We start from the raw sequence: 25,630 nt of genomic DNA, 5'->3' as shown, positions 1-25,630 counted from the left end.
TTTGAGTCAAGGTGGATCATAGCTGCTGCCACGACTCCGCACAGCGGAGCTACTTTTATCCGTAGTTTCCTAGGTTTCCTAAGTTTATGTCAGCTTCTATACGGGGGGGCGTTTATACGGAAAAACTTGTCTCCATGAGGCAATTTAGGGGTTGACAGCTGTGACAGCGTCGTATTGGCCGAATAAGGAAAGCAAAGGGGGGCCAGGTGGGACATCAACGAACCAACGGATTTTTCTCATTTCTTGGCTTCTTGGCTTCAACTTTAGCTGCTTGGCTATTTCCATTCTCCGAGGACAAAGATGACTTGCAGAGTCAGCGTGTCAGCATGCCATTGGGGCGGCTGTTGTTGTTGTTGTTGTTGTGCTGCTGTGCCTCAGCGGATGTGTGCATATAATATGCCTTGTCCATAAGATATGTGAGTTGTCTCACAAAGAGGTGGGTAAGAAAGGTTCACTGTGGTATATCAGATCAGTATTCAGCATCAAGTGGTTCTTTATTCCATTTTCTTACACGATATTAGGGCCATGTAACCAATCCAATCCCGGGGTAAATTAAAGTGCTTCTCTATACGAGCACAGTTTGACATGGAACGGCCCGGATGCTTCGGAGGCCGAGGCCATCGTGGCTTTTGTGATTTCTGTTTCATCGTCAGGGCTGTGCTCGCCACAGTAGAGTGCCCTACTCCAGTACTCACAAGCTGAGTCCAAGGATTTGGCATCGAACAGATCGCTGTATTTGGTACCTTGGCTACCGTCTCGGCGCTGTCATGTTGGTTGTCACAGTTGTTACAGGGCTGCCTGTTTGGGCCGGGAAAGGATTTGAAGTCTAGCGATGCCTCTTCATTGGGCTCGGCGGTCTATGCCTCCCCTGCCGCCCAGCACGCCCAGCTTCACCCCCCGCCGTTGGCTCTCTAGGCACCCTGGGCGCCCAGCCCCTTCAGCCTAAATATGAACAAGATCACCTTTGGGATTGGGAATGCTGCATCTTCACGATCCTTACTTACTGCGTCTAATCTGACCGCCTAGCGCCGCTTCAGACTATTTCTATATGAAGTACTACGACTGCATAGTATGTGTACAGAGGCTGGACTGAACTGCTACCACCCATGCCGCGCGCCTAGCTACAAACAGCCGTCTGACAAAGCCGCCATACCCACGAAGACTGAGCTACAGGTGACATCCTGTGTGCTGTGGAGAAGGCCCCATAAGTGACGACGATGTGGCAATCGCCCTTCGGCAACATCGACCCCATTACCATCTCCGCCGCCGCAGCTCTCCTATGCAGCATCTTCACGCAGCGCCTGGCGTCCAGGCAGTCTGAACTATGGTCCGAGACGATCGGCTGGTTATTCCTGCCATTAGTGTACAGGGTTGTTGGTCGAAGACGGCAGCAAGATGACAGCAAGACCTGGGGAGAGGCGCCCCTTGGCAACCCAGAAACCCAGCCTGCGACTGCGGCGTCATTATGGCTCGTTTCGTTGAGCATTGTCACGTTTTGTATTTTTAGAGCGGAGAGCTTCATGATTGCATTTTTGGTAAGACAGCCCACGTGCCAGACACATGTTCACATAGCTAACATCACCAGCCTATATTAACGCCATTACTTCTGGCAGCCCAGAGGTATCTTCGGTCTGATGTCCGTACATCCGCTGATTCGCGCTTCTTCTCCCCGTTCGTGAACACGGTATGGGGCACAGCCCTGGCTGCTTTGTTTGTCATTCTCACCATGCTGGATTGGGATTTCCGGTGGTATACGCTGTTGATTATCCCGGGTGCTGGTCTATTGGTACTCTTCGACGTTTTGACCTCAGGAAATATCAAAGGCTCCCGATTTATTCAGCCTTTTGATATCGAAAACGCCATCCTCCCTCTCGCAGTCCGGGTTGTCATCTTGTTAGCCATTCTACTTGGCGTCGAGAAGGTGGCGTTTGATTTTGCAACTAGCGAACCTTTAATGACTTTAACCCTGGGCTTGGCCAAATCATTCACTTGGCATTTTATTATACAGACAGTAAGTAAAGTCCTTATCTTGAGTCTTTCATCATACTCACTGCCCTAGGCTCGGAACTCTTCCTGGCGTACCGTCACTACGACTGCAACATTCAGCATTGTATCCACCTTAGATCCTTTCGTACAGACTTTGGATACCCAAGCTGTATCACATGTCATAGTATCTTTCCTCGTCCTTGGCCAGGTCATCCACATCCTCCCCAGGCAGGCGGCAGCCAAGTCAGCTCTCTGGGTATTCTCTCTCGCCTCTCTTGTTCCATTCATTGCCAACACCATTGCCATCCAAACGGCACAATCCATACTTGTACGCTCCCAAGAACATCCGATCGCAAGTTTGATCCACAATGCCAAGGCAGGCTTTGAAAGCTTGGTTGAGCGCCAGTCCATGAACTACACAGCAGCTCATAACGAGTATCGTCGTCGATATGCCGTTGATCCCCCACCTGGATTCAAAGCCTGGCATGAATATGCGACGTTGCACCAGTCACCTATAATTGATGACTTTGACCAGCTTTTCCATAGCATCTCGCCGCTCTGGAAACTAAGCGGTAGAGAGGTTAACGAAATAATTACTCGTGTATACGAAACTAAAGACAGCGACCTGTGGTTCTGTACCTTCGCAAGTGACCAAGCTCAAACGAGCTGCAGTCATCCCTATCGTACTGCCGATAGGAATATTCAAAACTACCTAAATGGGATGTTCGAGAATTTGCGTGGCGTTCTTCCCGAGGTCAAATTCCTCATCAACCACCTCGACGAGCCGAGAGTCCTATTCCCCCCATCGCCAGTGGGAGACTTCCATAGCGGACTCAATAGAACCAGCAATGCTTCGACAGAATTCACCATCAACCACAGGGGCGGCCAACCCGTCTGGGATAAACTCACCAAATTCTGTCCCACCCAACAAAGCACACGCCCCGCCGAGCCCGACTACCCCGTCGAAGGCTATGACATCCCCTTCGTCAACAACCTAACCGCAACCATAGATCTCTGCTCTCACCCCGAGTACAGCGACCTGAACGGCCTCGCTCTCAGCCCCACCTCCTTCAAACTAATCGAAGGCCTCGTGCCCGTCCTCTCATGCGGCGTGCCATCCACCATGAGCGACTTCGTCTACCCCCCCGCTGCGTACATCGAGCCGGGCTTCCGCTACGATGAGTCGGGAGATGTGGAATGGGAGGCGAAGCGGAATAACCTCTACTGGGCTGGGTCGACGACGGGGGGCTACGCGAATAATGATAAATGGCGATACTACCACCGCCAGCGGTTCGTGATGCTGGCGCAGAATCTGGAGCGGAAAGCGCATTACTACCTCACTGAGGTTGAGGGGGTAGTGACTCGCGTGACGAGTCTATTTCTTAATAGCCGGCTGTACGATGTTGGTTTCTCAAGAATACTCCAGTGTGAGAAAGACAATTGCAAAGATCAAAGCGCGTATTTCCCCACCAAGCCGTGGTCGGATAAGGATCGCCCCCTACGCTCAAAGCTGGTGTTCGACCTCGACGGCAACGGCATTAGCGGGCGGTACTACAAGCTCCTCGCGTCCAAGTCTGTGCCGCTGAAGCAGACACTGTTGAGGGAGTGGCATGACGAGCGGTTGGTGCCGTGGGTGCATTATATACCTATCAGCCAGGAGATGGAGGAGGTTCCGGAGATAGTAGCGTATTTGACGGGGACGCAGACGGGGGAGGGGTTGGCGAGGGAGGTGGCGGAGGAGGGGAGGAGGTGGTTTGGGAAGGCGTTGAGGGATGTGGATAGGGGGGTTTATATGTATAGGTTGTTTTTGGAGTTGGCGAGGTTGCAGGATGTGGAGAGGCCGGCGTGGGAGTAGGCGGTGGTGGGTGGTGGGTGGTGGGTGGTGGGTGGTGGTTGATGATGTGTTCATGTTAATGATGACGGATTCTCCGAGTGTATAATTATATTTCAGCGGCCTCCCGGGGCATGTTACATAGTATACAAATGTATAAAAGGAATACAAAAGTTAAAATGTTGTACAATATATCGTCGCAAGGAGAAATATCAATCGCAGACCATTTTCTCACCAGACCCTCAGCCTCGCCAACCCCCCACCACAGCCTCGCAACTTCACCACCACGACGCGACAGACATCCCCTCATCAACCTCAAGCATTCCCACCGCCATAACGCCAAACACGCCTTTACGATACCACGATACACATACCAAATCCACGAACTCTCACTATCTACCTACCGACCCACAATCCACCCCAACAAGCCACGCCGAGCACTCCTCACCATCACCCCGAAGCGCGCTTGAACGCGCCGCCCCGCGACTCCACGACTCCCCGCTCTCCTCCTCACCACACACACACATACCATGGCCCTCCCTCTCCCCGCGGGGCTGACACCAGCAGAAACGGCTTTCCTGTGTGAGAACGAACCTATAACCGTTATTCCGCGACAGAGAATGCAGTCTATCGAATTACTCTCCGTACGTTCCCCCCCAGTCCCCCGCGCATGAAGCAGGGCAACGCAAGGACCAGAAAGAGAGTAATTATTAACGATACCAGGGCCCAACACCCCAGCTCAACCCCCCGCGCCCTACAACCCTACCGCTGTGGCTGGCGCTCTTACTACACCGGCAAAACCGCGCGACGCTAGTCCCCCCGCCGTGGCTGACTCCCGCGGGGCTCGAGACGATATTAGCAGCCGAGCTCGCCAGCCCCGAGTTCTGCGACATGCTCCCCTTCCACTGGGTTGAGATCGCGCAGGCGCTCGTGAGCGGCGGGTGTCTGGGCGGGGAAGAAGCGGTCGTGGGACGGCTGGTGAGGGGGGTGAGGGAGGTGAGGGGGGGAAAGGTTAGGGGGTTTGTGGTTGCGGGGGAGGGGGGCGTGAGGGGGGTGGGGACTGTGGGTGCTTGGGAGGTTGGGGAGGTGAGGGGGGTTGTGGCGGGGGTGGGGGGGGGGTTGGCGAGGTTGGGTGGGGGGGGGGGGGCGGAGGGGAGGAGGGAGGAGGAGGAGGAGGATGAGGATGAGGAGGGGGGGATTGAGATGGGTGAGGGGTTTTAGGTGGGGGGCTAGGGGGGGTGTGATACCAGGGGGGATATATTGGAGAGTGGGGTCTCTAAGGGGTTTACGGAGTTAATAAATGGCATGCATAATGGAACTACCAAGTCTGACACGGGTATTGAAGAGCGGTAATGTGTGTGTATTCATCGTATCATCAGACGAAGCTGAGCCAAGAAGCTGCCTTTTGTCCGTCACCGCGCCGAGTCGCGTCGGTCATCTACATCTACCAAGTTCGCCAGAACGCCAAATCAAAGCAAACCTAGCCGTCCGTCCGAGCTGTCCTGTCCTGCCCAAGCCGAGTTGCCTCCCATATCCGTATCCATTTGTCATGTTGTCCATATCCAGTGTCATATCCGTATCCAATGTCATATCCGTGTCTCATATCGACTCAATGATCGTTCATATCCAGCCCGCAGTCAATGCATCATCCAATCCCTCCGCACTCTCCGCATTCTCTCTCCACATTACAAACTCAACCTATCCGAACTAACCCTATCCAAACTCCCATCCCTCCTCACAACACCCAATCTAAAGAACCTCTCCTCCCCCGCCGCCGTTCGTCCACCCACATACCACTTCTCCCCCCCTCCACTGCCAATCTCCCTAAACCCCCCGCCACCTTCACTCTCACTGTCACTCCCCCTCCTCCTCGCCGCAGCCGAGTTGGCCATGGTAGACATGTACCCCGGGCTCGTGCCTGGTGAGCGAGAAAGCGGCGGGGAGTGCAGGGCCGAGAGGGCGGAGGTGGTGGGGTGGTTGTGGGATTTTGGCGGGGTAATGGTGCGGGGGTGTGAGGGCTGTGAGGGCTGAGACGGCTGAGAGGGCTGGGAGGAGGGCGAGGGGGGCTGTGTGGAGGTGCTTGCTGTGGAGGTGGTAGTGGAGGGTTGTTTTGTAGGTTGTTGGAAGGAGGAGCGGGCGCGGAAGGCGGCGAGGAAGTTGGAGAGGAAGGGGCGGGGGGGGTGTTGGGTTGGGGAAGGCATGGTGGGTTGTGAAGCCAGTTTGGAAGATGCGATGTTGGATGGCCAGGTGAGGCCGGTTCGGAAGGTGCGGTGGTGATTTCGTTCGCGGTCGTCGCTTCCTTTTATATCACAAGAAGGAAGGTCGTGGCTTCCTCTTGTGTCAGACCCGATCAACGAGTCGTTCCTTCCGTTCAGGGCAGTATGAGTTGGTGCTGTTCAACTTGTCGACGTCGGCGGCTTTTAACACCTCCGCGCTCAATACCGATCAACAGTCGGTCTCGTCGTCTTCAAATCGTTGGCCGTATGCAATATCGTCACCACACGGGGACCAAACAGTCGCCGGCGGGGAAAATGGGATCGCGGGGTCGAGTTTGCGGGGAAATGGGCGTCTTATCTCGGGGGATAGCGATGGGGGATCTGGATGTATTTTATGGATGGTGGTCGGTCCCCCTCTTCTTCTCTGGTTGACTGACAGGTCGCCCGGACGCCTAGCCGCGGAAAGGTTTGGATGAGTGAGCGAGTCGCGGTTGTGCCGTGTGAGTGACGTGAGGAGGGTATGTTCGTGGACGGTCGAGTGAGGGGTGGTGGATGGTTGTTGTCGAATCAGGAGGATGGGAATTACAGGCAGCGCTCCGAGGTCTGCCGAGGGCGACGGGATGGGGATTGTACTGTGCTGGGCTGGGCACAGGATGTTGGTTGGAGGATCGGTGATGTAACTCTTGGGGGGCCACGGGGGTTTATAAGGGACGAGCTGGGAGTCTGTAGAAATATGAAGCTGGCGAAAGTAGTGACGGTGATTGTGAAGAGAAGAGAAGAGAGAAAAAGAGTGAGTGTTCGAGATATTATAACAGTTTGTCGTTGATCTTGACGTCGGTGGCAAGGCTGTCTGTCTGTTTGTCTCGTGAGTATCAGATTCCTGCTATGCCCGATACGAAGGTACTGAAGGGTCCATGTGTGGGGAGAGGGAGCAAGTACCTCTGCACTGGTTTAGTATGAGAGGGTACAACAAATAGTTGCTGTCTATCTATCAAGTTCAACCAAACAGTCGTTATAATGGGAATTAGTATGAATAATCACGGAACAACAGCATATATCCTATTAGAGATATAATGAAGCTGTAGATATTTAAATATGCCACACAAATCGAAGAAAACCTTCGATCAAGAGAGCAGTTCACACATGTCACTCTCGGAACATCCCGGCTATCCTCTTGTTTTTAGTCACGTGATGTTTGCGAATACCCTCTCGGGAAATCTGCAATTGACCAAAGACAAGCTCCGACTCGCATCAAACCCCCCAATTGAACCCTCCACATACGCCTCCGCGCAACCTAATCGCATACAATGGCTGGGGTAAGCTCTTTACATACTCTCGCGCATAGAGATTTGCGCGCAGAAGCAGCGAATGATGGACAGAGCTGGGCTGACTGAGCTACGATAGACTACCGCCCCGTGGGCGTCGCAGAAGGCGTACCGCACCTACCGCTCCGCTTATGGACCTAAGTACGTTTAACAATCCGCAATGGCTATTATGAGAGAGGGAGGAATGGAGGGCTGACAGGGCGCAGGTACAAGATCCAGCCAAACATTGGCGGGTGGACCGTCAAGTCGACGACGAAGCTGTGGGTTTCCCGCCGATCCGAGATGCGAGTGAAGGCATGGCGAGCCGGATGGGGATGGAGGATGGATATGGATATGGACAAGGTGCTTGGAACAGACATGCTGACGGTTTGACAGTGGCATGACTCTTGCCGGCTTCGGCGCGTCCGCCGGCTTCTTCGCCCTCTTCTTCTTCGGCGAGGTGCCAATTGTGCGCAAGGATATCCTCTCGGTACGTCCCCAGAGATGAGATGATATGGAAATGGAAATGGAAATGGTGTCAAGGGAGAGTGGGGGCTAACGACTTTGCAGAAGGTGCCTTTCATCGGACAAAGGTTCATCAGGGAGATTCCGGCTTCGGACAACGTATGTGATATCCCTTCTTGTGTGGTGGATGAATGAGCATGACGCGGGATACTAACTATGAGGCAGCCTTTCTAATCGACTTATTTGATTCGAATGGGGAAGTTGGTTGGGATAGAAGGGCAGGATGGGAGAAGGAGGGGAAGAGAGAGATGTTTAGAAAGTGTATATTAAGCGCTATATAAACTAGAAGGCGTGTTATTCCACCGACCATGCTCATGGGACAGTGATAACTGTTTCTTCCGAAGTGCGATATATTGCGGGGATACATCGTCATATTCGTGATATTGATTGCATGGTGAAGTTATGAGCCAATGACTCCCAGATGAATCCAAGATGACAACCAACGCCCAAACAGCCGACTAGAATGTAAGAACAGCAGTATACATTCGCATATATATATTAGTGTTTGTGTATATTCGCAGAGCTCTTGTTGAAGTCGATACGATAAGTTGTAAGTGATATCGTAAATCACGGTATATATTTCCTCTTCTAGCAGCTTCCAATAGCTCCACGGCTGACAGATACAACCCCAACAGGGATGGCCGACGGATAGCTGAACCCCACGACAGCACACCCACCAGTACAAACGCCGACATAAAACATTTAAACTCAGCTCTCCTCTCCCCCTTCTTTTATTTCTTCTTTCCGGAATAGCTGTATATATTACACTCATTTATTCTCCTAGCGGTGATATCATCAGCGTCAGCATAGCGAGTCCCTACATACCTTCACATCCAGAACCCCCCACCGTCACTCAGACACCCACGAGGCTGACCGACCACGCCGACTCAACCAACCAACGACGCACAGCCACGCAGACCAGCCTACGCTCGAAACCCCCCCCGCGCTCCAGACCCAGCCAGCAAGCATCCTGATAACAATCCCCCCTCCCAGCTCTCGAATTCCAATCAACACTCCCCAAGCGCCCAGGCCCCCTCCAGGCCGCCGCTGCAGCCTGCTGGCTCCATAGCACAGCCTTGTCTCGCCCTGGCTGCACGACCCACACGGCGACTCATACCGAGGGAGAGAGCTGCCTGGAGTAGCTGAGTGGTAGGCAGAGAGAGGCATCGGGAAGGTTCGCATAGGTGCAGGGGCAATAAAGTAGAGATGTCGGCGGCACGCGCGCAGCAGTTGAAGGAGGAGGGGAATAAGTAGGTTGGCTTGTCTTTGTGTTGGTTCTTTTGATGATATTTTCTGCTTCCATTCTAGTCCTATTGCCCCCGTGGTTTTGAATAACTCCTGCTTCTGAGTCTCTACTTTGCTTCAGTCAACTACTCAGTCAACTACTAGTTCTGGTTCTCACTGCTGGGTCACGAAGCAAGTGCTGGCTGTGAGTAGAGCAGGCATATGAGAGAAGCCGAGAGAAACTCCAACGAGTGGATATAAGGGCACATCACACTCGCCATGGACGACGTTCCAGACGAGCCAGAGGACTACTTCCCAACCCCAGCTCCCCCCGAAAACCCCATCATCATTCTCCCTACCTCATCAACCAACTTCCCTCTGCCCACTCGTTCCACTCCCGACGAAGCAGTCGAAGACACGAGTGAGGACGAAGACCCAAGCACCGGCGTATCCACTCCCAAAACCCCCATGACCGAGGCCGAAAGAGCCCACGCGCTCTATCTTCACACTACCACCACCGCCGCTTCAGCAGCTAACCTCGAGGGATCCAGATACTTCCGGTCCAATGACCTCGTGCAGGCCGAGGCGCTGTATACTAAAGCTATTCTCATCGACCCGTCGGCTCCGATGTTGTATACCAACCGCGCGATGGCGAGGCTAAAGCTGGGGCTGTTGGAAGGCGTGCTGGAGGACTGCTCGTCGAGTTTGGCGATTAAGGAGAAGGCGAATATGAAGGCGCGGCATTACGGGGCGCAGGCGCTAGTGGGACTGGGGCGTGGAAGGGAGGCGCTGAAGGAGGCGATGGAGGCGTATAAGATTGCTGCGAAGGAGGAGGCGGGGAGTTTGGGGAGTGTAGTGTCTGTGGTGTTGAAGTGTAAGAAAGCTGCGTGGGAGGAGAGGGAGCAGGAGAGGCTTGCGGGGACGGAGGGGGTGAGGGGGAAGGTTGTGGAGGGGTTGAGGCGGGATTTGGAGAGGAGAGTTGAAGGGGCTGAGGAGGGGGAGAGGGAGGGCCTGAGGAAGGAGGGAGAGGAGATGATTGAGGAGGTTGAGAGGGTGTGGGTTGAGGCTGGGAAGGCGGAGAAGAAGAGGGTTGTGCCGGATTGGGCGGTTGATGATATTACCTTCTCCTTCATGGTCGATCCGGTTATAGTAAGTCATCCCCCCCCTGGAGACATCAAACGTCACAACTGGTATCCCCTATACCACTTCAAGCACCCTTATTAACACACCTCCCAAAGACAAAAACGGGCAAATCCTACGAGCGCGCCTCAATCATGGAGCACCTCCGCCGCTCTCCCACCGACCCGCTCACGCGCGAACCACTGCGCATCGACGAGCTACGGCCCAACCTGGCGCTGCGGGAGGCGTGCGAGGAGTTCCTGAAGGAGAATGGGTGGGCTGTTGATTATTAATTTCGTGGTAAATTGGCTAGATGGTGCAGCATGGGGCATTGCAGTGGTCGGGTTAGCGGCATCATAGCGGGATATGGGATGAGATAGGGATAGGTATACCCATGTATAGTTTGGACTGATAATGGAGCGTTGTTGTTTTGAGGTTTTGTTGTGTGGGTGAGGGCTGTCGTCGAGCAGTTGTGGTTTCAAAGCGGGGGTTGTGATGGTGGGATGTTGAGGGGTGGTTGTCTATGTGATTCTTTCTGTGTCCCGTGAGGGCGGAGGTGAGGACTGACACACATGTTTTGATGTTGTAGAGAGTGCATCATTGTGCCCGTTGTCTCGTACTGAACAAAGGCATCTCTTACCCCTGAGTCAGACGACTGACGTCGCCGAGCAGGTCCAGGTCTTCGCTACTATCAAACTGCTGGAGTCAAGTCTGGAGGAGACGGACGGTAGACCAGAACTTCAGTCTCGCAGCAGCATGAAACGCAGGTGCTATATTCGTCAAGATAATTTTCGCGTTTCGTCCACATATCAAACATCTTTGTCCTCGGGGGAGTGAAAACCCTCTCATTACTTCCATATATAATGTCCTCGCCATCGTCGTGTTAACTTAGATATGAAATCTCATCCCTTCTATACAGAGCAAAAACCTTCATCAATTGCTCGGGGCCATCAATCAACACCTTGTCGCGCACTTCCTCGCCCAAAACATTGCCTCCATTCTTGTCTACTTGCATCATGGAAGGGGAATCAAAGCCCAAGACAGCAGTTGCACAACAGCCCCGGCAACAATCACTCGCGGAAACCAAGAACTCACTACGTAATCTTGTCATAATGCTGCGAGGCATTGCATACAAACACAAGCAACTGCTCCAACAAGAGAGTGCGCTTCAGCGAGACTGTGCACCTCAGTTGGTGGCAAACCTACATCAAGCGATCGAGCTATTGGGAGGGCGTCCAGTGCCAAAAGACCTTGAAAGGATACAGGGACTTCTGCGCGGCGCCGAGCGGCTGCGGGCCGTTATGGGGCAGCGACGGGCTGAGATGGAGCGGGAGTCTGGGCAGCTGGATGTGTATATCTCCGCTCTAAAAAAGGCAGCGTTCTTCATTACGGGCTACGACACAAGCAGCGGGACTGTCGCAGGGTCTGGAGGCGCATTATCTGGGTGAATGGGGCGTGGGTGCTGGCCGAGATGTTTGTGATGGAGTAGGAGGTTAGGTGTATGAGGGGCGTGGCGGGCCATGCTAGGACCTTGAACATCCGCGGCCGTGGCGGCTTGCTGAAGGGTGAAGGGGTGGAATGCGCCAGGTGTTGGGAGAGAGTTCTGCTGGGAGATATAGGCGGATGCAAACTTGGGTTTTTGATTTTATAGAGGATTAAAGGCGTTCAATTGATTTTTTTGTCCTGGAGATGTCAATGGGTTATCACCGTGGCTCTCACACTTTGCATTTCTCCCACAAAGCAAGACCAGCTCCTAAAGAAAGATTCCAAGTATCCCGTAGAACACTCCGGCTCAACCTCCCTCTCCCTTCCACCCACGCTTCTTTAACAACCCTCCACAAAACCCTTCCATGCCCACCAAATCTCGGCACCTCTCAACACCACTCCATCCCCAACTACACCAACCATGAGCACCAAAAACACACCATCCCATTCACCCTTCTCCCTTTCCCTCAACACTCACATCGCCTTCCTCCAAAATGCTATCATTTCGCTACTCGCTGAGCAAACCAAGCTGTCCGACAAGATCGACAGGCTCAAAGGACTTGTTGAGGAGCTGCGATGGGAGACACGGCGGGACACCGAGATGCTGAAGGAGCGTGTGGGATGTCCGAGTTGCTTGAGCGGACGGTTTACACCAGTTGGGGAGTTGGTGGGGATGAGAGATGGGAAAGAGGGGGTCGCGAAGAAGGAGCAATTGTGGGGAGGAAAGGGGGAAGTTATGAAAGGGGAATTCGAGGGTGAAGTTGTGAAAGGAGAATTTGGTGGTGTCTGAGATGGGCAATGGGTGGGTGGCGTGCGGGATAAGCCAATGCAAACTTCAATTCTCTGGTCACCTCTCGTCCTAGCTCTTCGCACACATGCTATTTTCATGACCGTGTAAAATATAGATATCATTCTCCGGGTTCCTCTCATCTATCAGCCGCACAAAAAATGCGGAATCCACAATCCCTCCTCTCCCAAACGCCGCGCGCACCTTCTTGCTAGGTATGAACTGAAAATGTGATCTAGAAAATTTATGTGCGGATACTGCTACGTGTAGCCAAATATCTCACTGGTTCCCTCCTGCAACGCTAAGTGTCGTCACTCTCTGATTATCCAAGTGGGGTGCGCATCCAAACGCTGCCTCTCACCCGATTCAATTTCCCTTTGCACCTTTCCTCCCCCGTGGTACACCACCAGTGCCAATTCCAAATCCGCCCATATTTCCGTCGTCACTTCCAGGCCCATCTCGTAATTCAATCAGATCTCCGACTTCCTCCCTCGTCACCTGCCTTCCCAATGGCGTCACTGGCCTTCCAAGCCGCCTCACCCAGCCCTCTATAGCCGCAGCAGCAACTTCGATGCCTCGTCCGCCACTTCCAGACACATCTCCTACACCACTCATGCCTTCTCTATCGGAAAATCCAGCTCCATGTTTAGAGGCTACATCATCAATCGTCAACCCCGGCACGTGCCTATTAACCCAGCGGTTAAGCCCATCCTGTGCCGGGCCCGGCCTCTTCACATCCGGCCCAAACGTTCCCACACCACCAGGGCCCCGGAACCATCCACCCCTCGCCGCAGCTTCACTCGTAGACTCCCGCCTCGGTCGACCCACCGACACAGCACGCCCCGCTGCCATGCCACTGGTCAGATTACTCAGTCGCCTCGGCCCCGGACTCGCAGCAGGAGACGCAGAGGCAGAGACATCGACTGATTCACGCGGAGAATCAAGTAATGACGCCACGCCCGAGGGTACATCGCCGCTTTTCCGGCGTCGGCGCGGGAAGTAGCCTAGTTTCTTGCGCGGCAGGCGCGCTATTTGCGTCGGTTCGGAGGCTGGGGAGGAGGGGAGCAGAACCCAGCGGACAGGGATCCAGGGGTCGCCATCTGGGTCTGAGGTATCTGTTTCTGGGATATCTGGGGGGGAGAGGATGGAGTTTGCCCAAGGGGAAGGTGCGGAGGGCGAGGAGAGGTTAGGCGGTTCTTCATCCGCTAGGGCTGAGGCTGGGGAGATGAGCTCTGTGGGCGAGTCGCAGGGGACACCGCGCACGGCGCAGGCGTCGACGGGTACAAGAACGGTTTTGCGGAATTGAATAACGTCGTTGGGCCAGAGACGGTTTGCTTTGCGGAAGACGGCGGGGTCGCAGTTGTATTTCAGGATAACGCCAGGGAGGGTATCAGTTGGTTTGACGTGGTGGACGTATACAAGGGCGTCAGTATCGTCGTCAACAGCTGGGCCGGTAAGGTCGTCGGATGTGCGGCGTTTGTGCCGCCCGATCTGGAGGCCTGAATTGGTGCCTTCGTGATCCTGCATTGCTGATGCTGTCTTGAGGACGTTGACGGCCGAGTTGCGCGCTGCGAGTGACTCTGCTGCGATATCTCTGCCTTTGCCTTTGTTCGGTTTGCCCGGGGGTCCCCATTCCGAGAATGCCGGAGATGGTGTGAAACTATTCTGTCTCTTCCTCCTTGTAGCACCAACAGGTTTCAGCACCGGGCTGGCCGCCGTGTCTCCGCTGAGAACTGAGCTTGCCAGCCCTTGGAGAGCGGTCCAGCTCCCCGTCCAGCCACCATCAAAAAGGCCCTTTCCCAACCCTTGCCTTTGCGGTATATTCCCATCCCTCATTGATCCACCCAACAGCCCGCCATTACTTCTGCCCCCTATGCTGTCACTGCCGCCTATCCGACTCGGGTGTGCAGCCGGCAGAGGGCTAAGGTCCTTTGGCGGAGCTTCTCCATCACTCTCTGTGCTTATAAGTCGTCGTACGCGCGGTCGTACCGTAGCTGAAGATAGAGTCCCTGTATTTGCGCTGCGCTCATCCCTCGTCCGGCTTGACGTCGAGGGATACGGCGAGGTCATCCTCCTGTGCCGCGGTGCAGACGCGCATCAAGCCTGGGCCGTTGTGGGCATGCGCGCGCAGGTAGCCGGGAGCCGTGCCGGCCGCGGAAGTTGAGTTCGTAATCTTCGTGCTATGCGGCGAGAGTCGCGTTTCAATGGGAGAGCTTCGTGTCAATCAAGTCACGTCGTTGGAACACTTGGCGTGGTAGCCTCGCTCGTGTCGCCCAGCCAATAACTCTCTTGAGAGTAGAGGTAATAATAAATAAAAGAGCTTCAGCGGCAGTTAACAATCGCGGATTGAGAACTTAGAGCGTCGTTGTCGTCGTGAGAATCATGGATTGGTGACGATACCCTGATAACCAAGGCCGGAAGTGTCCTTTCACATTGGACCATGAGCTACTTCGTACACGCACCATCCCCAAACAGCCGATCGGAATGTCGGCGTCGCCTCTCCGCCCCGCCCCGCCTTCAGCCTTGGCGGCATTGGCCAGTCACGTTTATTGCCCCTTTTTATAACTTATATAAGTGATCGTAACTCCATGAAAGAGGAGTAACATATGGTAAACATTAATATAGTAGATGCTTTTATTGTATATATTCTTATTTACGTAGGCCAGGATGAGGTATTTAAGCATCATATTTTGATAAGTTTAGGCTACGTATCCTGTAGCATAAACTCTGGTTAGCCAATATAATTTTTATTTAAATCTACAAGGTATTAAATAAAAATTATCTTCAGTCTCCATGAACATCCTATAAATAAGTAGAGATAACCGGATTAATTCCAAAGAGACATATATTTTTTTAATAGTGAAAATATGTCGAAGATAGGCCAAAAAACAGGAAGGAGTGGGAGCTTGGCAGTGCCAATACTGATACGTCAGATAATCATTCAAGCTTCTTGTCCCGCCTGCATTGGCACACCGACGTCCTGTAGGGTCTGAGACATAGACAGGGACAGTCACCACTGGAATAGTCTATAATATATTAAGCCAAGGCCCTCATATTACAGGGACACTAATGGTGGCAAGATTATATAGGCCAAAAGATTGCCAATGTTGGGCTCTAGGCCGTGTCTGAAACCTTTTGCACATCATGTCGCAACACTGACAAACCCAAAGTTAAGTGAAAATTATTTCTTTTGAGTGAGTGATTCCTTTAGTCACCTCAAATCCCCTCAATTCCTCTCAAACCCGAAGTTTAAAACTCCAAGCCTTGCTAATTACTTCACATCATATCCATAAGTTATATCCTTCATAGAGACTCTAACTCGACCTAACACTAGCACCAACATCCCACCAGTCCTAGACAATCGCCGCGACGATTCAAAATATCCAACTTCAGCACCTCTAACTAAACTTATACCTCCAAATTTTCTCTCCTATATCTCGATAGTGAAGTTGACCCTGAACCGACGAACCAAAGCTTGCATGAACCGGGAGTGGACTCTAATAAGGTTTTTTGCACGATATGGTACTGCAAACCTCATTAGAGTCCAACCCTGCGAACCCTACGCGTAAGTGCTGATATTCCTGTCGATGGCGTCGAACTCCCCGTATTTCCACCACCCTCCACGAATTCGGGCGTAAGTAGTCCCCTCCTCACAACCGCAACCTCATCATCTTTTATGAGCAATAGGTCTCCGTTCTTTGTTACCTTCATAGTTAAATCCAAATCCTTCCTCGTAGTCAGCCAGTCCGCAGGGAAGAAAAAGTGCCGCACGAAACTATTTGTCTTAGCCGCCTCCATGTCAACAGCGCAGACCCATTGGCCAACACCTAGGAAAATCAAGCGCTGCGATTGACCAGATATGGCGCAGGTGTTGCCGATGAGTACTTCAACGTTGTTAGATAATGTGCGATAACTTGGGTCTGGGGTCGCAGAAGTCGACTCAGGAGTGAAGTCCAATATATTCCAGACTATGAGTTTCGATTTTGAATGGGGCTGGTTGGGTTTGCTAAACATAGTTGCTAGAGCCGTCCCATCAAAGCAAGGACTCACTGATTGTATTGAGAGCTCCGGTAGAATCTTTCCTTGGAGTTCAATTCCCGCTTCAACTGTGAGTCTCTGTAATGTTCTCCAATCGTAGATATGTGCTTTGAGGTGCGTTATGACAATAAGTTGATCGCGATTATGTGGATGGTTCGTCCATCGACACGGCTCACGGTCTTCATAATCGGCGGTGGCCAAAATGTTATTGTCATCTGGTGATATGGACCAGAGCATATCAGACTGAGCCGAACTTATAAGAATCCGTTGTAATCCTGGCTGGCAAACGACTTGTCTCACTGCTACATGCGTTCGATAGTCAAATAGGACCTGGGTTGCCGACAGAGAATGACCTCGGCGTATCAATTTATGAATCATGGTCCTGCTGGATGAATCAACGCTAATGAGCGTCTGACTTTCGGCTTCAAAGCGAAGAAAATAAATTGAAACCCCATGGGCATGGTGAAAAAGTTCTCCAGTATGTAGGCCTGAGCCAATAGCGTACGCGTGAACAGAGCCGTCTTCTTTACCGACAAAGAATGATTCTCCAATATCATCACATGCTATTGATGTGATTAAGATGGAATTTTCAGAAGGGTCTGGAGTGACCCCTCCTGTGGTATTGGCGTCATCTGCGGCGCATCCAGATTCGTCCGTAGCTGCTGTTACCAGATCAGCCAGGTCCCAAACCCGGCACCGCGATCCTCTGATGTCAAGCAGACGTAGGCCATCAAGGCTGAAAGTGAGATCCTGGAGTCCAGGCTCAACTGAACCAATTCGATAAATCAACTGCAGTGTTTCTAAGCTGAAAAGCTGAATAGTTCCCGCTGGATCAGCTGTAGCTAGCATACGGCCATCAGGCGAACAAGCGAGTACGTGAGCAAATGCCACAATCCGCTCTTTGACCTCTCCAATGGAGGTATCAAAGAGTACCAGTTCACCATCTGTATATGCACATGCTAGTAGGTTTGCATTAGATGCGTTGCCGAAAACCAGACACCGTACTCCCGATGAGCCATATGGTCTTCCCAAGCTTTCAGCAATTTTGCCGGACTCCCTACTATAGAGAGCTTCGAACGAATCAGTATCGAGGTTCCATAACAATATATCTTGGCCTTTGTATATGACTGCCAATAACCCACAGTCTATCCCAAACGCGGCAGTAGTTGGACGCCGATAAACTTGAATTGTCATAGCTTCTAGGCCTCGGGTCCATTCAACCGGCACTGATGGCCCCCCTGCATCTAAGTCCCAGAAATTCAAGCGGTGGTCCTTTAAAGCTCCAAGAAGAAGTCGATCTTCATCGTCAAGAGAAAGCGCCATACATTGCTGAGGTGCTTCAAACATGTGCAGTTTAGTGTTCGAGCTAAGATCCCAAACACAAATAGATTTTGAGCCTGCTGAAACGAGAATGTTCTTCACCTCGCCGAAGATCAAGATCCTCACAGGCTCACCATGTTGAAGAGTCGCAATCTTTTGACAAGTAGTTTGTTTGAAGATAAATATTTTACCACTAAAACATCCGACTGAGAATTGTGACTTTGAACATGCTATGCTTGAGTATTTTTCAAGCATATCGATGACCGTTGCTAAGCAATCATCCCAAGTCTCGGCTCGTAGTCCGCGAACGGTGATGCTTCGAGCTGATGATCCGAACTGCTTCCGCAGAGCAGTCTCGGACGGGCAAAATGGCGGGATGAGATGGTAAATGGATCCAGGGTACTGTTCCAGATTTTTTCCAAACTGCATAACTAAGCGCACTAAATCAGTCGCCCACGAGCTTAGCAATGCCACCTCCGCAGATGTTGATGATGCCTGTACGGGAATTTCTTGGAGAAATGTGCCTAGAGCCTTCCCAGCTTCTACCAAGCGCTGTTGATCAGAATGCTTCGCAATGTATTCAATCCAATGTAGCACGCTACGGGACTTAAAAAACGCTGCCACCGCGAGTAGTACGTCTCGATCTGTCGAACTTGCGTGTGATATGTGTTCGCACAAAGAATTTGAAGCGTAATTGATGAAGGCGGAATCTTCTCTAGCTATCGTACTGATATTGGATCTCCGGTTCCTTAAGCCTTTTATTGGGTCTCTATTGAGGAACTGTAAACCTGTCAACAATAGGCGTCGATGACCTTCTTTCTCATTGACCGAGAACTCTGAATCTGTGCCGGCGTCGAGAAGGAATTGCCGAGCAGTCAAATGAGTTATTTGTACATGGCCGTTTGTATCAATGTAGACTAGTTGCCCACAGCAGGACCGTATCGAATTTTCGAGGTCGTCGATTGTCACTTTGAGGTCTAGTTGAAGAGCTTCATGAAGCTCCGGAACTTTTAAAGGACGGATAGAGCACACCGTCCATGTAATAATAGCTTTCGCAAGCTCTTTCCCGTAGGTGGCTTTTGACATGATATCCAAAATCCGAGCATACAACTCATTCATGTCTGTAGGAACCTCGTCTAGAATTCTTTGCTTGTCCGTAGAGGTGTGTATATTTCTGAGTTCCTGAACAACTATGCTTACCCATAAAAAGCATCCCCTCGACTTCTCCAGGATCTGGCGGACAATTGATTGCTGGCCGTCTCTATCGACGGAAGGGAGAGCATCCATATTCGCACGGAGATACATCGTTATGTCAGACTTGCTGTCCTCCTCTAGAATTGGTTCCGAGATCACACTGACTTTAGACTCCCCTAAACTTTGACGAGGCTCAAATCGATTCCGTGACGTTATCAGGATATGTATGAAAGATACCTCGGCCGTTTTAATGAGCAGGGAGATAATTTCTGCTTCGTTGTTGGATTCATCCAAGGCATCAATCACCCAGTAGTGAACTTCTTCGCAGAGGATCTTGAAAATGCCCTCTAGAAACAACTTGCGCCATATAGTGCGGTAGTCACTCTTTAAATTTTTATCTTTCTCGAGGATATTGAGACAGGTGGTCAATATCCTCTTGTCAGAGTTAGCCATCTGCCACGCCATAGACAGTAGAAATGACGTGACATTGGCCTTCTCTTTTGTGTCATACCGGAAGAAGTAGAAGCTGCATTGCTTTTTGAGTTTCCTCAGATATGCAATAACCTTTCCACTTAATATTGTTTTACCTGTAGCCGGTTTGGCAGTAATGGAATAAATCGGCGAGATAGCATTGTGGATCCATTCTTGAAAGTTTTCTTTCATGATCAACCACTCGACTGAACCTTCCATGCGATGACTGTCTGCGCTGATAAAATCATCCTCAGGAGCGTCGGATACGCCCAATAAATCGTCGAGCTGGCGCCTATCGGTGTCAAATTCTTCTTTTGATGATCCAAAACGGTCCCGCAAGATAGAAAGAACTGAAGCGAGTGCATTTCTGACTGTGAGATAGCCGGGATCTTTCTGGGAATCGTACTTGCAAATTCCGCGATGATTAGCATGAATGTATGCTCTGCGTTCGTTTGCGTATCCCATTGTTGCCAGATCTCTCCCCACAATAACGCTCTTTGTGACAGCGAAGCTCGTCGCAATAGTCTCGTAAAACGAATACAGGAGGAGATCTTGGCAGCAGTCGGGAAACTCATCATTGATGGAATGGAGGGCCGTAGAATCGCGATTCAGGTCGTTGACATAACCTCTTTTTCCGCCCATCAAATTGAGAACTTTTGAGAGGAGCTGGGCACAATCGGCTCCTCTATGGGGTGTCGCTAGGAATAGTATACCCTGAATGCGAGATACTAGTGATGCAAACTCGTTCTTTGCTCTAGCTAGGAGATATGCACGTTTTATGACCAGGCCCCCCATACTATGGCCAACGAACACAATAGGAGCCTAATACGAGGTGAGTAATTGATCTCTAGGGCAAAAGTCCGCACGAGTAACAGAAACGGGACATGATTCCTGCAACGAGCATCCGCTCTTCGTAAGATGTGACCCCATGAGTTGGAGCTACTGAACCGAAAGGTACCGAATGAAAATATGGAGCTATGGTTGATAATATGAAAGGGAAATGAACACACCTTTGTATCTTGGGGGATGGATGGGCAGTGGAGAATGGAACTGAGCAACGCACTTGCAAAGTCATGGATCCCCAGGTTGCTCTTCTTGCCCCAATTGGAGTCATATCCAAAACTATGTATTCGGACATCTTGCATATCTTGGTCATTTGGCAGCCACTCTTTGGGCCAGTAAGTTGACGGGTCATTTGGTTTCGTCCATGTCTTCCGTGACCCTCCACCAAGTCCGTGTACGAAAATCAGATCGGCGTTCGCGGGGATAGATGACGGTACATATAGGGTGTTCAGTCCCAAAGGACCTATCGTGTCCTCCGCTTTCTGGTTTTCGCCTCCTCCAGGGAGCCAACTTCGGGTGGAAGACAGTAAAGAACGACTAGTAGAGGATGAGGATGAGGTTGGATGGGACTTAAGATCCATAGCCTGAAGAAGGGCCTAGATCTACCCTGACCATGGTGTCGGTGCGATACCTGCGATGTCGGAAGATCCAACAACAGAGAACTACTAGAGCAAGTCCTATACGGGTAGTAATATATAAGTTGGAAACAGACAACCTGAGGCCTTGTCGGGTAAGGCTTGCAGATCAAACCGGGAGGTCCAGTGTCATACGCATAGTAGTTGTCACGGCCTCTCATGACCACTTTCCATCTCTGGTCGAAATGGATTGCGACCGGCTGAAGAGGCCAGAAGATAGCTGTACGACGACCTGCGACTCCTCCCGTCCCCGCCTTCCCCAACTTCCTTGTCCTTTCAGCCCCTCCAGCAATTGATTTGTTCTTATCGCTTTAAAGCCAGACCGGTCCGAAGGATCAGGACGGGACGGTTGCGAGGGTTGTATCCTGCGTTGCATTGCATCGTGATTGAAAGATGGTGCTGAGACGGCCAACCAATAACTCGTGCATAGTATGCAGCGTACTCAATACAGTATTGTACAATAAGCAAGAGCGGGGGGGGGCGTCGTTGTGTGATTGCCCATGGAATGTGCATGCATAATGCGTCGGACTATGCACCATGTATATGTCAGGCAGGCGCAAGCGAGTTGATTCGGCCCAATCCACTAACTGTTTCTACAGCCTTGCCCAGTAAATTTATGGTATATGGACTCACCGAGAGTTGCATTTTGAACCTGTCAAAAGGAAGGTCTCCCCCTTAGCTTCTCTTCATTCTGTCTATGGTATTCCGAGACTCCAAGCTCACGCGCCCGCCAGTTCTGGGAGGAAGGAATTTTAGCCACGCTCTCGATCACTCCCATCTTTCTCTTTTATCCTCAGTCCCCAAACTTGGCTGGTGTCACGGCATACTTTGGCTGTTTTGAACTCATTGCTTCTACCACCACAGGTATGGCTACTCCCTTGGAGGTTTTGCATGTGATGACCCCCGCGGAATGGGGCAAGCCAATCGATGTCGATGAAAAATGGATTCATTTTGTTGATGATAACGTCAAAGCAAGTAAGTATAGTTTGGTATGTTCAACAAATCATACTGGCCACCCTTAACAAAGTCAGTATTGCCTCCAGGCACCGTGGTCGAGAGCATTCGTCCTCATGGAGCAAGTTATTGGACTAGAACTGCTGAAATTTCAACTCAAATGGCTGATGGCACCCCCCGTTCCTACTTCCTCAAAGTAAAGTAATCTCTGCCAAGTTGATATGGAGTATTGCTAATGACTATGGCAGGTATCTCAAGGTGACAATGGCAAGGGTATGGTTACTGGAGAGTTTTCCTCGATGACGGCTTTATATCAAACAATGCCTGAGTTTGTACCGGAGCCCATTGGAACTGGCACATATGCATCTGCTCCAGGCATTCACTTTTTTTGCTGCCAGCTAATTAATATGACGGATGAGATTCCTGAAATTCAAGCTTTCACCTCAAAACTCGCAGAGCTGCACAAGAAGGGGGTCTCCCCTGGGGGCAGGTACGGATTCCATGTGCCTACCTATAAGGGTACAATCCCCCAGTATACTACCTGGCATGACACCTGGGAAGAGTCATACTATCACTCCATGAAGTGGTTCATGCACGCCGAAGAGAAATCTCAAGGCGTAGATGAAGAAATGCGAGATCTTTGTCAGGGCATCCTTGACAAGGTAATTCCACGCTTGCTTCGACCACTCGAGACTGGGGGCCGCCACATACAGCCTCGTCTTATCCACGGCGATCTTTGGGCGGGAAATACCTCATGGAACATCGACACTAACATGCCGGTCATCTACGATGCAGCAGCTCTATATGCCCACAATGAATGTAGGTCTGGCATCGTGGAACGGGACTGGAGAGACCGCAACCGGATTGTGTATGCTGATCACGCACAGTGGAAATGGCTGCTTGGCGACCAATTCGTCACCTTATTGGAAGGCAATATATGGCAGCGTACTTCGACTATTTTCCAGTTTCTGCCCCCGAGGAAGACCAAGATGATCGCAACATGCTTTACTACCTGTGAGATCTTTGATTCTGTTATATGATTAGTTATTGACAACATCTTAAGCCGATGGGACCTCAAAAGCTCGGCCTTATTCTCTGGGAACCTGAGGTACCGAAACATGTGAGTACCGTCACTTATACTTGATTTACACCGCTAATAGACGGTTGCGCCACAGGGCCAAAGAGACTATGAAGACTTTGATTGAAAAGTTCCCAGGTGGTTATGAAGAATGGGCGAAGGAGAGAGGAGAAGAGCCCGTTCACCGAGTTATGCCGCCTACAACTATAGGCCTGGAGTTGGAAGAGCGCCCAATTGATAACAGAACCACATCAATTTCTAGCGCCTCCATTTCGGAGCTGACAAGGAATGAGAAAATGGCCGACAATAACCATGGGCTACCTTACCTGTCAGGACTTCGAACCTCAGCCTCCACAAAGGCTGATATTCAACAACCTCAAAGAGGCACCCCTTTGAATTCCTATGAGACTACGGTGATCATTGAATAAATTATATTGACGGGGCATAAATAGATATTTGGTCTTGTTCATGTCATCCCAGTCTTGGGGTTAGTACTGATTATGGGATAATGGCGAGGCTTGGAGGTTTGTCTTTGATGATTCGATAGCTGCTGGTAATGCATCTGAGATGGTTTGAAACTGCTGCATACAGAATATAAGGTTGTCAACTCTCCCACTCTAAGATAGCTCGCTCATCACTTGAGAATAAGGCTCGACCCCACAAAAACTGGACCCCTAGGGTAGGTAGTCCAACCGCGTAAATATTGGCGACGTCTGGCTTACTATGAGAAGCCTCAAACGAATACATAATGACCGGCGGACCTATAAATTTGTGTTGATCCTGCTGTACATTATGAAAATGTCCGAAGAGTGATTGGCCAACGGGTAGCCTGGTCAAGGCGTAGCAGTGCAATTTTCCGTGCCAATTAGATTCTGTTGCACGACGCGAGGGCTCGCCTTTATATCTAGCCTGCATGATGCAGGGCGTGCCCAGTGAGGCAACCTGCACAACCAAAATGAAGGTGACCAGGGTTTGATATGGGGGGTAGAATAATTATTACCCCCCAAATCTAGTCAGCCCGCATTAACGAAACTGAGCCGTTGAGGCAGATACCGGAAACTCACAGCGCAACGTAATCAGTGATACTAGATTTCTGACCTCCAATAAAAGCACCCAAAGTTTACTTAACTGCCCTTTATTCGCACATTGGTTCCGCGACTCAGCTTCGACGCCCCATCTGTGTAACGCCTGAGGTATCCAACAAAATGTCTGACGCAAACGCAACCACACCACGAGTCTTCCTCGCCAGACACGGTAAATAACCACTCCACACCCTCACATCTCTCAACCCCCTCAAATCTTCCAGTTTAAATCTTTTCTAATCCTTTATGAATACCAGGCGAGACCGAATGGACCATCAACGGCCGCTGCACCGGCAACGCTGAGATCCCTCTGACGGAAAATGGCATCTCCCAAGTCAAAGGCACAGGTGAAGCATTGGTCGGACCAGGAAAGCTCATCGATCCGTCCAAATTAGCGCACGTCTTCACTTCACCTCGTCAGCGTGCTGTTGTTACATTAGATATGCTTCTCGGGCCCATCCATAAAGATCGCTTGGAGAAGGAGGGCAAAGTCACCGTTACAGAGGATATCACTGAGTGGGATTATGGATCTTATGAGGGTTTGAAGCCGCATGAGATCAAAGAGAGCAGGGCTGAGAGGGGACTACCCAAGTGGGATATCTGGACCATGGGTTGTGAGGGTGGGGAGTAAGTCGATTCCACCCTCTCTCGAAAGGAAAGATTGCAAAGTGTCAGTGCCTGAGAACAACTTTTTAATATGCTCTGCCCAATCTAGATCCGCCGAAGAAGTGCAAAAGCGTCTTGATCGGCTCATCGGGGAGATTTACAAGTTGCAGACCCCACACATGGATGGAAAAAGTGGCCAACCTGCGGATGTCCTGATTGTAAGAACTCGTCTATTATACTACCACTCCATGCCATATTACTAAGACTATTATAAATAGGTTGCTCACGGTCATATCCTACGCGCATTCACAAAGCGATGGCTCCTCTACCCTATGGCTTTCCAGTTCACGATGATGATGGAGCCAGGCGCCATTGGTATCATGAGTTACGCCCATCATAATGTTGAGGAGCCTGCTATTCTGGTTGGCATGGCTTTTCCCCAGACCAAATAGGTTATGAGGTTACCCTGCAAACCATTATCATGACTTTGGCATTCAACCTGCGAATGATCAGGTTTAAAATCCTATAATAGAATCTATTTCAAGATCCCAAAGAACGATTCAGCCGTTAATTTCTCTCAGCCACCTTGCCCTACTTCTAGAGAGTAGCGACCATGTTAGGAAGGTTTATGGCCTGACAATCAAACCGCATAGCTACATTCGTTACTCTATATTAGAACAATCCATATATTATACTATACAGCAGGCGTTCGTTGTCCTCCTAGGCACCGTTGTGATGCTATCACCATTATGAGCCAAGAGCAGCCAAGCGTAGAGTAACATTTCAACCTTTGTCGTTTAAAATTGCACCTGTGCTCAGCGCTCCACAGCACCTCCACAGCAAGCCATTTTTAGCGCGGAAGCCTACAGTAGCCTGGAATAGCCTATGGTCCAGAACCCAATACCAAGATGCTGCCTATTCTCACGTGTGCA

The 25,630-nt window shown here is 51.0% G+C and overlaps 11 protein-coding genes across 11 annotated transcripts; 8 read left to right on the top strand and 3 right to left on the bottom strand.

Annotated features, from left to right (window-relative positions):
• Positions 1-166: 166 nt before the first annotated feature.
• CAP2_2 (F-actin-capping protein subunit beta) lies at positions 167-3,841 on the top strand (the record flags this gene model as incomplete). The annotated part of the gene is made up of 3 exons (XM_018274372.2): positions 167-1,535; positions 1,586-2,011; positions 2,060-3,841. The coding sequence occupies exons 1-3, from the start codon at positions 1,218-1,220 to the stop codon at positions 3,839-3,841; spliced, it is 2,526 nt and encodes an 841-aa protein (XP_018130840.1). The 5' UTR covers positions 167-1,217.
• A 258-nt stretch (positions 3,842-4,099) lies between these two features.
• PSF2 (DNA replication protein psf2) lies at positions 4,100-5,038 on the top strand (the record flags this gene model as incomplete). Its single annotated transcript, XM_018274371.2, has 2 exons — positions 4,100-4,461; positions 4,541-5,038. The coding sequence occupies exons 1-2, from the start codon at positions 4,348-4,350 to the stop codon at positions 5,036-5,038; spliced, it is 612 nt and encodes a 203-aa protein (XP_018130839.1). The 5' UTR covers positions 4,100-4,347.
• Positions 5,039-5,502: 464 nt separating this feature from the next.
• On the bottom strand, positions 5,503-6,018 carry VE01_04904 (uncharacterized protein; the record flags this gene model as incomplete). Its single annotated transcript, XM_018274370.1, has 1 exon — positions 5,503-6,018. One exon carries the CDS (start codon positions 6,016-6,018, stop codon positions 5,503-5,505), a length of 516 nt encoding a protein of 171 aa, XP_018130838.1.
• Positions 6,019-7,340: 1,322 nt separating this feature from the next.
• On the top strand, positions 7,341-8,036 carry VE01_04903 (uncharacterized protein; the record flags this gene model as incomplete). Its single annotated transcript, XM_018274369.1, has 6 exons — positions 7,341-7,349; positions 7,438-7,499; positions 7,565-7,618; positions 7,734-7,827; positions 7,908-7,961; positions 8,028-8,036. The coding sequence occupies 6 exons, from the start codon at positions 7,341-7,343 to the stop codon at positions 8,034-8,036; spliced, it is 282 nt and encodes a 93-aa protein (XP_018130837.1).
• Positions 8,037-9,113: 1,077 nt separating this feature from the next.
• On the top strand, positions 9,114-10,642 carry VE01_04902 (uncharacterized protein). Its single transcript, XM_018274368.2, has 2 exons — positions 9,114-10,235; positions 10,325-10,642. Exons 1-2 carry the CDS (start codon positions 9,366-9,368, stop codon positions 10,496-10,498), a joined length of 1,044 nt encoding a protein of 347 aa, XP_018130836.1. The 5' UTR covers positions 9,114-9,365; the 3' UTR covers positions 10,499-10,642.
• Positions 10,643-11,221: 579 nt separating this feature from the next.
• Positions 11,222-11,653, top strand: VE01_04901 (uncharacterized protein; the record flags this gene model as incomplete). The annotated part of the gene is made up of 1 exon (XM_018274367.1): positions 11,222-11,653. The coding sequence occupies one exon, from the start codon at positions 11,222-11,224 to the stop codon at positions 11,651-11,653; it is 432 nt and encodes a 143-aa protein (XP_018130835.1).
• A 241-nt stretch (positions 11,654-11,894) lies between these two features.
• Positions 11,895-12,480, top strand: VE01_04900 (uncharacterized protein; the record flags this gene model as incomplete). The annotated part of the gene is made up of 1 exon (XM_018274366.2): positions 11,895-12,480. Exon 1 carries the CDS (start codon positions 12,112-12,114, stop codon positions 12,478-12,480), a length of 369 nt encoding a protein of 122 aa, XP_018130834.1. The 5' UTR covers positions 11,895-12,111.
• Positions 12,049-14,581, bottom strand: VE01_04899 (uncharacterized protein). Its single transcript, XM_018274365.2, has one exon. The coding sequence runs from the start codon at positions 14,545-14,547 to the stop codon at positions 12,844-12,846; it is 1,704 nt and encodes a 567-aa protein (XP_018130752.1). The 5' UTR covers positions 14,548-14,581; the 3' UTR covers positions 12,049-12,843.
• A 1,106-nt stretch (positions 14,582-15,687) lies between these two features.
• Positions 15,688-21,471, bottom strand: VE01_04898 (uncharacterized protein). The gene is made up of 2 exons (XM_059463652.1): positions 20,511-21,471; positions 15,688-20,322 (listed from the first exon to the last, which is right to left on the bottom strand). Exons 1-2 carry the CDS (start codon positions 20,922-20,924, stop codon positions 16,015-16,017), a joined length of 4,722 nt encoding a protein of 1,573 aa, XP_059319731.1. The 5' UTR covers positions 20,925-21,471; the 3' UTR covers positions 15,688-16,014.
• Positions 21,472-21,564: 93 nt separating this feature from the next.
• On the top strand, positions 21,565-23,784 carry VE01_04897 (uncharacterized protein). Its single transcript, XM_018274363.2, has 8 exons — positions 21,565-21,953; positions 22,010-22,128; positions 22,181-22,751; positions 22,820-22,946; positions 22,996-23,052; positions 23,108-23,609; positions 23,660-23,689; positions 23,742-23,784. Exons 1-6 carry the CDS (start codon positions 21,845-21,847, stop codon positions 23,436-23,438), a joined length of 1,314 nt encoding a protein of 437 aa, XP_018130758.1. The 5' UTR covers positions 21,565-21,844; the 3' UTR covers positions 23,439-23,609; positions 23,660-23,689; positions 23,742-23,784.
• A 167-nt stretch (positions 23,785-23,951) lies between these two features.
• VE01_04896 (uncharacterized protein) lies at positions 23,952-25,406 on the top strand. Its single transcript, XM_018274362.2, has 4 exons — positions 23,952-24,264; positions 24,350-24,719; positions 24,808-24,916; positions 24,977-25,406. Exons 1-4 carry the CDS (start codon positions 24,216-24,218, stop codon positions 25,148-25,150), a joined length of 702 nt encoding a protein of 233 aa, XP_018130757.1. The 5' UTR covers positions 23,952-24,215; the 3' UTR covers positions 25,151-25,406.
• The last annotated feature ends 224 nt before the right edge of the window (positions 25,407-25,630 follow it).

The sequence above is a fragment of the Pseudogymnoascus verrucosus genome (assembly GCF_001662655.1).
Source record: "Pseudogymnoascus verrucosus strain UAMH 10579 unplaced genomic scaffold scaffold_19, whole genome shotgun sequence".
Lineage (NCBI taxonomy): Eukaryota > Fungi > Ascomycota > Leotiomycetes > Thelebolales > Thelebolaceae > Pseudogymnoascus > Pseudogymnoascus verrucosus.
This window is presented reverse-complemented; position numbering and strand designations above follow the sequence as displayed.

What these genes read in the sequence shown, in the direction of transcription:
- VE01_04902 (XM_018274368.2), top strand. Translation starts at nt 9,366, where the DNA reads ATGGACGACGTTCCAGACGAGCCAGAGGACTACTTCCCAACCCCAGCT. An exon ending in TCATGGTCGATCCGGTTATA is followed by an intron (nt 10,236 to 10,324) that starts GTAAGTCATCCC and finishes CACCTCCCAAAG; the next exon opens with ACAAAAACGGGCAAATCCTA.
- VE01_04899 (XM_018274365.2), bottom strand. Translation starts at nt 14,547, where the DNA reads ATGACCTCGCCGTATCCCTCGACGTCAAGCCGGACGAGGGATGAGCGC.
- VE01_04898 (XM_059463652.1), bottom strand. Translation starts at nt 20,924, where the DNA reads ATGGATCTTAAGTCCCATCCAACCTCATCCTCATCCTCTACTAGTCGT. An exon ending in CCATCCCCCAAGATACAAAG is followed by an intron (nt 20,323 to 20,510) that starts GTGTGTTCATTT and finishes ACCTCGTATTAG; the next exon opens with GCTCCTATTGTGTTCGTTGG.
- VE01_04897 (XM_018274363.2), top strand. Translation starts at nt 21,845, where the DNA reads ATGGCTACTCCCTTGGAGGTTTTGCATGTGATGACCCCCGCGGAATGG. An exon ending in TCTATATGCCCACAATGAAT is followed by an intron (nt 22,752 to 22,819) that starts GTAGGTCTGGCA and finishes GATCACGCACAG; the next exon opens with TGGAAATGGCTGCTTGGCGA. An exon ending in AACCTGAGGTACCGAAACAT is followed by an intron (nt 23,053 to 23,107) that starts GTGAGTACCGTC and finishes GTTGCGCCACAG; the next exon opens with GGCCAAAGAGACTATGAAGA.
- VE01_04896 (XM_018274362.2), top strand. Translation starts at nt 24,216, where the DNA reads ATGTCTGACGCAAACGCAACCACACCACGAGTCTTCCTCGCCAGACAC. An exon ending in AGTCTTCCTCGCCAGACACG is followed by an intron (nt 24,265 to 24,349) that starts GTAAATAACCAC and finishes TATGAATACCAG; the next exon opens with GCGAGACCGAATGGACCATC. An exon ending in ATGGGTTGTGAGGGTGGGGA is followed by an intron (nt 24,720 to 24,807) that starts GTAAGTCGATTC and finishes TGCCCAATCTAG; the next exon opens with ATCCGCCGAAGAAGTGCAAA.